The 11,818-nt window shown below is 37.8% G+C and overlaps 1 protein-coding gene across 1 annotated transcript; it reads left to right on the plus strand.

The window, feature by feature from the left end:
• The first annotated feature begins 8,369 nt into the window (after window positions 1–8,369).
• LOC143623857 (tetraspanin-18-like) lies at window positions 8,370–11,556 on the plus strand. Its single transcript, XM_077094665.1, has 6 exons — window positions 8,370–8,643; window positions 8,725–8,824; window positions 8,961–9,041; window positions 9,120–9,224; window positions 9,746–9,937; window positions 11,258–11,556. The coding sequence occupies exons 1-6, from the start codon at window positions 8,387–8,389 to the stop codon at window positions 11,294–11,296; spliced, it is 774 nt and encodes a 257-aa protein (XP_076950780.1). The 5' UTR covers window positions 8,370–8,386; the 3' UTR covers window positions 11,297–11,556.
• The last annotated feature ends 262 nt before the right edge of the window (window positions 11,557–11,818 follow it).

Below are 11,818 nucleotides of genomic sequence, written 5' to 3' on the forward strand. Positions count from 1 at the left end.
ATGAAAAATATGATTATAACCCAAAATTCTCGTCTGCACCTCCCGTCGCGGTACGCGACGGGAGCTTCTATGGCCTATCGTGTACCACGATTGACCAGAGTCAACATTTCATTTATCAGCCATCGCGGTACGCGACAGGGACCTCAGCAAGCCCATCGCGTACCGCGATGGGACCTGCTACAGCAAACTTCAATCATTTCATCGTTTTGAGTTCTGGACATCCCGAGTCTTCATTCCGTGTCACAACAGGTCCATATTGAGTACTTTAACGCCTATGACCTGAAATCTAATAATACACGTATGAAGAATCGATAGTTCAAGAATAAACAGTTAAAACTAAATAATAAACGAACTAAAACATATACAAATTAACCGACCGTCACATCCCCACACTTATCTTTTGCTTGCCCTCAAGCAAAACTCTAAAGCAAACATCGACCTCCATCATAGGTATGTAGATTATCGCCATTAATACTAGTAAGGTTTAAGGTCATACCCAGTTTCCCAGACTGACACTGTTTTTAGATTGACATCTCACAAATACGGTTAACTGCTATAATAAAATAATAGAGCCGCCCAGACAAGTGTACTTTGTTTCCGGTTAAGGCACACATGCTCATACCCCTCGTAATATAACATCTCTCATCTCGGTTTAATATATGGACTAGCAAAAGATGTGTCAGTATCACTCAGCTCTCAATATCACTCATAAGTACATATTAATCCATCAAGCTGCTTTGGCACAAATGCAAATCAAGAGGTCTTTAAAAAGGGTTGTAACGGGGCCAGGTATAAGAGTATGGAAGGGAAATATTTAAGTAGCTCAACGATCTGACCCGGCTTATTACAAAACATCTAAATAAACGAAACTACTATACAACTAACTGACTAATTATATACATCTAAATGAGCAACCTATCAACATACTGATTTCACAATTTTTTTTTAACATAAACGAACTTTAACGAACTACAGAATACATAACTGAATATAAACAGACATTTTTTTGTCTTTTTTTTTTATTTTTTTTAAGCATAATAACGTGATGCTTAACAATGGGACAAATACAAATACAAAACAAAAACAACTACAATTACAATTACAAATAAACCTAGTAAGCCGGATTGTCTCGTAACATAATGTCGGGGTTAAACAAACGAAAAATAAGTCCAAGAAATGTTTTCTAAGGGACCCAACCACTCGCCCCTCACATAAACCATCCTCATATGTATAATGTATGAGGCCCCAACCCCCCGGTACCCACACTCACGCTCATCCAGACGAGGCTTAACCTAGTTGCCTCTATCACTTTTGCATTTTGCCAACTGTGATCCCGTAATCCATGAACATCAATGAAAGCACTTAAATGACATGTGTGTACTATATATTATATTTGTATTATATATATTTGGGTCAACTCACACACGTACCGGAGGAATATGGTTAACGATATAAACATGTGTACCTGTCCCCATGACTCATTATCCCCGCCTAAACGACCCCATGTTCAACTTCTCGTTATAAAAACATTTGTGAGTAAGACTAATGAGACGCTGAAAAACCAACCATGACCAGAAACCTATGACTTGGCATTAATGGCAATAACTAACAGTTAACAACTTTGGTTTCTGAACACTCTTCGAGGTACTATCGGGCTAAAATTTTTCAAATATCCCCCATCCCCACACTTGAGGTTTACATTGTCCTCAATGTAAGAATACTTAACATTGTCCTCAAAGTTAAAATAGATAAAACGATTAATGAACATTTGAGGGACGGGGTTGAAATTGACTTTTTGACTGTTAAGCAAATTTAAAATTCGGGGGCTCATGTGTGGCGGTTCTACCAACAATTATACAATTACACTTTTAATGTTTAAAGTAATAAAAGCAAAATAAATTATGAAACTGAAATCACCTGATATCAACGTGACTGGAGAAGGACCAGTCGGCTCGTGAACTCTCACAACACTCGTATACTCTCGTCTCATCCAATTACCAAGCTGACAATCGAACCTGCAAAATCTCGAGATGTGTAGAAGCAAGCTTCTCACAAGTGTAAGACATAGGTCTTTTAAGAGTTATGAAAATGAGAAATTGTTAATTTTATTAAAACAATTACCGAGCCAAATTAGTTCGTTTCATAATAAATTTTGTTAAAGTAGTTAAAAACGTTAAAAGACCTAACTCACTTTCGTAGGAATCACGATTGCATTTAGCGTATGCAACAAGCCCTGTAAACCCCCAGGTAGCCCGAGAGGACGAGTGAGGTCTCGTGAGGGTTTATAGTGAACTACACCCACAATGTTCGATTACAACAAAATATACAAATAAATCAAACACAGCAGCAAGCAAAAGATATATAAACATAACGCCCAACCAGTTACCCATACATGAATCCCCAAAATATAATATAATATAATACAGACCATGATAGTAATAAAAAAAAATAAAGTGAAAAAGGTAACCAAAAAGCTACTGTACTGGCGGATCATCATCTGCCTCGTCCTGCGGATCCACTGGCGGGTCCACCGTAATGATCAATGACTGTGGGAGCGGTACCTGCAAAGCAACAAATAATAAACGAAAATACTCATCATTCGGGCCCGCTGGGCCCTCTACTCCTCCTGGATCTCCAACTGCCGCTGATATATCATATCCAATGTGACGGGCTGCTGCGGCTGGCGTGATGAAGATGCTGCTGCCTCTCAGAGTGGATGCTGCTGCTGCGGTAGCAAGATGTGTGGAGTCGGATGACGCTGCCGGCGTGTCGGAATACCCCTCTGAAGAGAAACTGCAGCATCTGATCCCTCTGGTGGTGGTGCCTGTGGACCTTGTCGTACCGGAACTAGAGCTGGTGGATCATGCTCCTCAACGATCCCGGCCCGACGGGCCTCCAATATCCTAAAAACGCATATATATGGCCCCCACGTAAAATATCTAGTCGGATAACGCTCAAAAACCCCAAGCTGCTCGGCGATCCACGTAATATAAGGCCCTAAAGGTAAACGTGCTGAGGATCCCTGAAGTCTGCTACCCCGACCGAATGACGTGAGCAGGAGCATCCCCACATTGGCCGGACGCTGGCTAAGGATGGAATATAAGCACAACAGATCTAAGTTGCTGCACTTCTTAAGTGATAGAATGTCGGCCAGCGAGAGTACAGGCAACGATCCTGTGAATGTAGCGGTGGACGAGGTCCCGAATAGACGACTCTAAAACAGCACTAGAGTGGCCCCGTCGGCGATCTCCGCCCAATACTGGTCGAGCTGGGCCTCCGTGAGCCAGTGCTCACGGGGGTCCTAAGTATGTGTCGTGTAACCACGTATACTCTGGAGGAAGGCAGGCGCCTGAACCTGCTCGGCCGTATAAAATCCAGTGGCCACCGCGAAATCTGGTACGGACATCTCGTACAACTGTCGTCCCAGTGAGAATGAAACCGTGCGTGGCTCACTGAACTCCGTGTGCGTAAAGTCAAAGGTCGAATAAAACTCACGTGTGAGCTCGACATACGAAATCGAGTCACACGCAAGCACCTCTGCCCACGGAGCAGTCAATAGTGCCTGTACCTGGGTGTCAATCTCCAACTGACGCAGCAATGTCCAATCAAATGAACGGTGGTGAAGAAGCTGCATCTGTCGGATCCCCTGCAATCTGGTGTACTCCTCTGATGTGAAATAAAATCGAAGAACTTGATGAGGAATACGTGCATCACCCATAATATCTGCTGGGTCGATGCCCTCGACAATCTGCACCTCATCACTGTCATAGTGTATGACACGAGGATCAGCCCTCCGCCTCTTGCGGCCCGTGGCGCGCGAAGACTTGGGTGCATCAGACATCTCTGCAAAATCAATCAAGCAAATTAGATATGTCAACAGGCGATGTGGCGACAACCGTATAGCATTTCGGTCGCGGTCGTCCCAAATAATAAAATAATATTAAAATATTAATAAAATATTAAAATAAAAATAAAAATAAATAAAGACGAAAATTTCAGGGACACCCTGTGCGTATTTCTAAAAACCAGATTAACCCGCCCGAATGGAGATTGAGTATGGGCGAGTAATCCACTAAAATTTCAAACTTTCAGTTTTCAAACTAACAAAGTGTCCCCGAGACTTGATTAACCAAAACACAATCAAACGTAACTCGACCAACTCGATTAACCACACACAACCAAACAAAACTAACAGACTCGACACAAACTGTCCAACTGTCTCGAAAAACGTGCAAAGCAAACAACTGAGATGTCGATTCGGGTTTTGAAATATTAATAAATATATATATATATATATATATATATATATATATATATTAAAATACGTTCATAATAATCTTTTAATATCAAACAAACACTATCATTAATTTTATAATAAAATAATGATTTAAAAATGTGAACCTCAAAACCCGACTCGTCACATTGAACAATCTCGATTAGTCAACCGAATAACCAACCCGAACAACAATCTTAACCCACCCAACAACTTTTGTAGCAAACTAACAAATTACCCAAACTTGTAAGCCTAACCTCAAAATCAATCCCATAACCCGATTATGTAAACCCAACCATCCCGCAATTTGGTCAAAATACTTACTCGACAACTAAATTAACCGACGGAAAATAATATAATAATAATAAACAATTTCCTCGATCTCGGATCGGAAAGCCAAAAAGAATAACAATAATAGCGTAGACGGAAACGGTGGTGGCGGGGTGGTAGGTAGACAGTAGTGGCTGGGTTTGGTGGTCGGAGGTGATGGCGGTGATGGTCGGAGGTGATGGTGGTAGTGGTTGATGGCAGCGGTGGTGATAGTGTGTGATGGGGGAAGGCGGCGGTGGTTAGTGATCGGAGAGAAGACGGGACAGGAGAGAGAGAGCAGAAAAGAAGAAGAAGAAGATGAAGAAAGAAAGAAGACGAAGGGTGTTATATAAACTCGGGTCAGGTGGAGCTCCATGACCCATCGCGGTACGCGGTGGGTTAAATTGGATTGAGCGCGTACCGCCACCCAAAATGGGGAAAATTAGGGTTTGCACCCCATCGCGTATCGCGATGGGGTGTTTTGTGACGTCATCACGTATCGCGATGACGTCACCTGCTAGGTATGCCACCCTCCATCGCGTATCGCGATGGAGGTAAAAAGAATCCCATCTTGGTACGCGATAAGTTCTCTGACAGAATTAGTATTTTATTAAAATGAAGCTTTTTTGGCATCCCGATATCACCCTGGACACGTGCAAAACTCAAAATACCTTGACATACTAGGAATGACGTGTACCTAAGCAAAGCTTACCGAACTTCTTCAACATGCTTCCCCACACTTTGCGTTTACTGCACAAAACTCGAGACGACACTAAGTACAAGACTGAATAAAATAAAAACAAACTGGACAAACACTTACAAACCCCGGGTTGCCTTCCATAAGCGCTGAATTTAAAGTCTACAGCTCGACAATGCCTCGAACTCAGTTATCTTCATAAACCGGTGAAGTTACAATAAAATTCACCGATTCCTCATCCAGCTCGTGTATGTCCTTCATCTCCAAATATGGCTTCAGTCTATAGCCATTTACCACTTGCCTCAAATGATCATCAAAATCTTCAATCTCGTACTGACCACGATTTCCGACCCTTACAATCAAATACGGGCCCGTCCACTTACTTTTCAACTAACCCGGGAAGAGCTTCATCCTTGTGTTATACAACCACACTCGTTGACCAACTTCAAAATTCTTCAACCGGATATTAGCATCATGAACTTCTTCATTTTTGCCTTGTAAGCGGACGCGCAATCGTATACCTCGTCTCTTAACTCCTCAATTTCACACAAAGCCAATTTTCTCGCTTTACCTGCATCATCATAATCTATGTTAACCGGTTTAGTAGCCCAAAACGCTCTTTGTGCAATTTCAACCGGTAAATGGCAATCCTTTCCATACACAAGTCTATAAGGAGTGGTTCCTATTAACGTTTTATAAGCGGTTCGGTAGGCCCATAAGGCATCGGTCAACTTGGTTGACCAATCCTTTCGGTCCGTCCGAACAGTTTTCTGTAAAATCTGTTTTATTTGTCTATTGGAAACCTCAACTTGTCCACTCGTTTGTGGATGGTAAGGAGTTGCAATCCTATGATCAATACCATATCGTTTAAGCAATTTCCCGAATTTAAAATTCTTAAAATGAGACCCCCCATCACTTATGATGGTTCGAGGGACTCCAAATCTCGAAAAAATATTACTTTGAACGAAATTGCAAACGACTATGTGATCATTTGTCCTAGTGGCTATCACTTCAACCCATTTAGAAACGTAATCGACGGCCACTAGGATATACAAATTACCGTGTGAATTCGGAAACGGGCCCATGAAGTCGATCCCCCAAACATCAAAAATGTCAACAACTAGGATCGGAAAGATACTCATCATGCACCTCTGAAAGGTGGCGGGGGCGTTACATAATCCGAGATGGAGCAAATGTTTTGAATCTCATCTAGGTGTTGAAGAGATTGTGTTTTATTGTTGAAAAATGATTTACCAGGCCAATCATTCAAACACCAGGTAGGTACTGGGGGTGGTGTTAAAAAGACTGAAGGTCAAATGACAAGTGAAGAAAATAACGCTCATGATTTGGAAGTAAAAACCTTTTCCACATACACCATGGCATTACCTGATAATATATTTCATCAATTTGATCATTTCACGTATTCACATTCTCTTTTTGCAACATTAAGAAACAAAAGTGATGGTAACATGGAAGAAAGTAAAAACGCAAGGTTGAAGTCTCAATACTAGAAATTTAATATCTTTCCAAATGAAACTTTGATTGAACTTTTAAACAAAAACTATCAATTTTGAATGCTGAATTTTATCGCTAAAAGATTCATCAAGATGAATTTGATAGAATAGAAACTTTGAAAGACTTAGCGAGAGAGTTGGGTAGCTTCAGCGGTGGTGAGGGGATTTGATGGTGGTCGTTTCCCCAAAAAAAGATTTTCTGATGAACTGAAGTTAATGGCATAAAGTTAGAGTTTGAAAACAAGTGTGTCTTGTTTGTTTAGGGGTTATGAGTTGATTGGGATCTTTAACTGATAGTTTCGTTCAGCTTCGGAGTTAGCTGGAGAAGCGCGAGAAGTGGTTGGATTAGGCGTCGAAAGAATGAGACCAGGAAGGAGACACATGAGTGAAATGAGTTTTAAAAATATTGCCTATACTAGTCCCTCTACATTGAATTATTATAACTTAACCCCTTTAACTTTTATTTTAAACAAATCTTAACTTTTTCATAAATACACATGACTTAACGATGAAAAATAGATGGGGTTACCGACTTGCACTTAATTGGTAAGAAGTGGGAAACCTTGATGGACTAGTTGCACACAACAAAAAAACAACCTTTTTTTAGGAAAATCGCCTAAAAGAGACTTGCATATCTATTCTATTATGTGAGCTAGTCCTACAAATATTATATTTTTTCATCTTTCTTTTGAACGACCAACAACGCTCGAGCCATCTTGACGCATTCATGGGTTAAAGACCGTTACATGCTGCTGATGATCACATAAGATTTTGTCACGAACGAGTTTTTAATCCACAGGAGCAGTGTTATTTGATATCATGTTGGTTCATTTAAAATAATTTATATTTATTTGTTTCCTGGAATAGAATATTCATTCTATTTAGGAAAATTTTTCATAAATGGTGGTTTTTATTAAAGTTGTTTCAAGAATGGTATTGGTTTATAAACTCTTTCACAAATAGTGTAACCGTGGTTTCAAAACACGGTTTGTCTTCTTTTATTTAAAAATGTCAGATAGAATCTCATAAAACAATATATTTTGATTAAAATAATACAAACTGTGGTTTGAAATAACGAATTGTAGCCAAATTTGTAACCTAATACAACTTTTCGTGAAAGTGATGGTTTTGTTAGTTAAGCTGTGGTTTGAAACCACAGTTTGATATTTTTTTTATTATTTTGTAATAAAGATAAGTACATAAGTTCACGGGTTTCAAACATATACATATTATTTCTCGGCATTTAAAAAATATTAAAAAGTTCAAACCGTGGTTTCAAACCACGGCTTGACTAATAAGCAAAACCATCACTTCTTCCTAGGTGGTGTTAGGTTATTATTTTATGCAATCTGTGGTTTTGAACCACGACTTTTCTTATTTTAATCAAAATATTGTTTTATGTAATTCACATCTAACACACTCTAAAAAATATATAACGGTTACACCATTTTTGAAATAACTATAAAAAAGCAAACCATTTGTGGAACAACTTAAAAAAAAAAGACACTATTTTTTAAAAATTTTCTTCTATTTAGCCAATTTAGATTTGAGGAAAGGAAGGAAAGAAATCAAAGCTAGGGTTTGGAAAATCCAATGAGGAGTGGTACTACAACTACATGCTGCCATACGTTTGTGGCATTGATTCTGAAATTCCTGATATTCTCCCAAACATTCATCGGAATCTCAATCATCGTTTACTCTGCGTATATGTTGAGTCACTGGCAAAACCACTTGCCACCGATTCCTCCATCTCCAGCCCCGTCCCCAGATTCATTTGAACCCCCCGCCATCATAACCGCTCTCTATGACCTCCAATCATATTCATATTCATATTCCCTTCCGCCGCCTTGGTATGCAAATCCTAGTCTTCATTTCATTTTTCAACCGATTATTATTATTATTATTATTATTATTATTATTTTGTTTTTCAGGTTCATATATGCATTTATGGGATTGGGCATTGTTCTCTGTTGCATATCTTGCATTGGCCATATTGCAGCTGAAGCTATCCATGGATGTTGCCTTTGTTTTGTATCCTTTATTATTATTATTATTATTATTATTATTATTATTATTATTATTATTATTATTATGTCTCACTTTTATTATTTTTTAAACATCTGCGTTTTACCCATTCAGTTACTTCCTTAATGTTAATATTTGCCAGTACACTATTCTGAAAATAGTTCTGATTCTGCTTGAGGTGGCTTTGGTTGCGTTTATTGTGCTTGATCGTCGTTGGGAAAAGGTGTAATTAGTACAACATGTTTATATTTATGTTGCTGTTAAAGAGTTTTACTAAAGGAATGACGTTTTTGTTTTTTAGGATCTGCCAGAGGATCCGACTGGAGGAATTGATAGCATTCGGAAATTCATTGAAGACAATGTTGATATTTGTAAATGGGTTGGCATCACTATAATCGTAATTCAGGTACCACTACTATAGTTATTTACCTTCCTTGTATACTTTGGTGATGTTTCCGTGTGAAGTTATTTGTTTGTGTTGGTTACTATGTAAATTTGATACAAGTACACATGCATCTATTCTTGTATCTGTAAGCATATATCTAGTTGTATCCTAAACACACTTCGTTTAGTTAATCGTATAAAAACTCTAAACCCTGATCTGGACATGCTTAATCAAGTAACCAGGAAACGGCTCGTTTAACTTGTTTATACTTTTTTTTTTGTTTTTTGAAGTTCAATGATAATTTTAAACATTAACAACCGTAACATGATCTGTTTATTAAATGGGTTGAACTGTTTACGACCGGAAGCCATTTATTTTTGTGTCGAGTTGGGAATTGCCACCCTAATTGGATGTTAGTACCTTCAATAATGCCAAATCTATTAAGTAAAGTGATATGTCACATATTCATGATTTATAACAGATTAACAGGTTTGAAATTCATTATGGTAATATTGCTATATGATGGCTGTTTTGTATTTCAGGTTCTATGTTTATTTTTTGCTGTAGTGTTGAGAATGATGGTATCTTCACAGAAGAAGGATGATGATGTTGAGGAAGGTTCCAGAAGATGGGAGCCTCTGCTAAACCCACATTCTAGTCAACCATCCGGCTCAACTAGTGCTGTTGGTAAATCTTTTCATTCCGATATCTGGAGCTCGCGCATGAGAGAAAAGGTATTTTCTTGATCTTCTCTCTTTATCATTAATTCATTGTTGTTTATCTATTGTTCGTTCTTACTGCTGTAGGAACAAAAATAATATTATCTTTATTTTTTATATTTAACTATTGTGAAGAATATGATCACCAAAACTACATTATTACAACAGTAATGTAATGTTTATAGATAAAGGTGTTTAGGAGGGTTATATACAACTTAATACGCTTCAGATGACTTCCAATTTGTTTAACCAGTTTTACCATTTGACCAATTTAATTTGTAGTTAATCTAGGTCTGTAAATGAACAGAACGTACAGTGAACGGTTTGGTGGGAAGTTTGTTCATTTAATAAGCAAAAGATCATGAACAAAATTTTGTGTTCATTTGGTTAAACGAACGAACATGAGCACATGTCTCCTCCGTCGGTTCATTTATGTTTGTGAACATTTGTTCATTTAAATTTGTTTATGTTCACTTATGTTTTTTTAAGTTCGTTCTTTTATGTTCGTTAATGTATTCTTTTAAATTATTTAGGCCCATTACAATGTATTGTAGTTTCATAAAACATTTACTTTTATTTGGATTTTATCTCTATGTTGGTTCACCTATGTTCAGTTATTCTCATTCACTTACTTTCATGAACCGTTTTTTTTATGTTGTTAGCAAACGACCATAAACGAACACGAACTTGTTCACTTTTAAAACGAATGACCACGAACAAGAAAATTCCGTTCGGTTAATGTCCGTGTTCGAGTGTTTGTTTGGTTAAAGTGAAATGAACAAAAACGAGCATGCGCCGTTCGTGTTCTTTCGGTTCGTTTACAAGCCTATTCGCACGGTTTTCTTTATTAGAAATCCTTGAGAATTTTTTTATCTCCTTATAAATTTTTTTTAACAAAATCTATAAACGTTTGAATTATCTTTTCTTGAAAAAAAACTCCCTTTTCCAAAATAACACAAGATTAAATTACAAATTTATCCATGTGACATCTGTTTGTTCTCAATTTGCATGTTTAGTCCAAAACTTTATGCAATTGGAACCTGTTATTGTTTTAATTTAATAATCTGGAACAAAAGTAATCACAAATTTTTTTAGTTTATTATCATCATTAAGTGTAACAGTTTCGGGTTACATTCAGTCATGTGATGTGAACATGTGCTGGGGCATATTTGTCTTTTTACGTCCCTTGGAACTTTTCAATCTCTTGAATAGGATTTTGACAAAATCTGTAACCTGATTAAAAACCAAAACTATGGTTTTTCAGACGTCATGTTTATTTCATCTGCAACTTTTATCCTTCCAATGTAACATATCTAAATCTTGTTCCGTTTGCAGTATGGATTGGGTGGCAGTCAATCAAATCAAAGTGCATAAGCAGCAATATGGTGTTCTTTTTTGTATCATGTTTGTGCGATTTCTCGGTATAGATTGAAACGCGAGCCGTATGTATTTCAGGCATCACTAGCACCTTGAGTTTGACATCTACACACATGTACCATAAGCATTCATAGATGTACATTGTGCGGTGATGAACCTTAGATGTATATGCATTGTGTTGTGTTGTATGCTTGTTACCACCAGTTCACATTAACATAGTGTAGAACCCTTGTGTGTGGCTGTGTGTGTGTGGCTGTGTGCTATTGTAATGCTCACATTTTTTAAGCAATTGATTGATTGAATTTTATAAAAGAAACCTTTTTGTTGTGTGTGAAAAAAGCAAAAAAAGATCTGGTATCTTGTGCATTATGATCAACTTACACGATGATGGTGAATACAAAGAAACTTTAACTTAATTATAGACATGATTCAGTCCAGGTGCCCTTTAATGAGCAGGTATGTTAGCAAAACAAGAGGTTTTTGTAATTTTATATCGAATCCGTTTGAAGAGATTTTTTT

Source organism: Bidens hawaiensis, unplaced genomic scaffold, assembly GCF_021521415.1.
Source record: "Bidens hawaiensis isolate Kalapana, Puna unplaced genomic scaffold, B.hawaiensis_p1.1 tig00003570_1, whole genome shotgun sequence".
NCBI lineage: Eukaryota > Viridiplantae > Streptophyta > Magnoliopsida > Asterales > Asteraceae > Bidens > Bidens hawaiensis.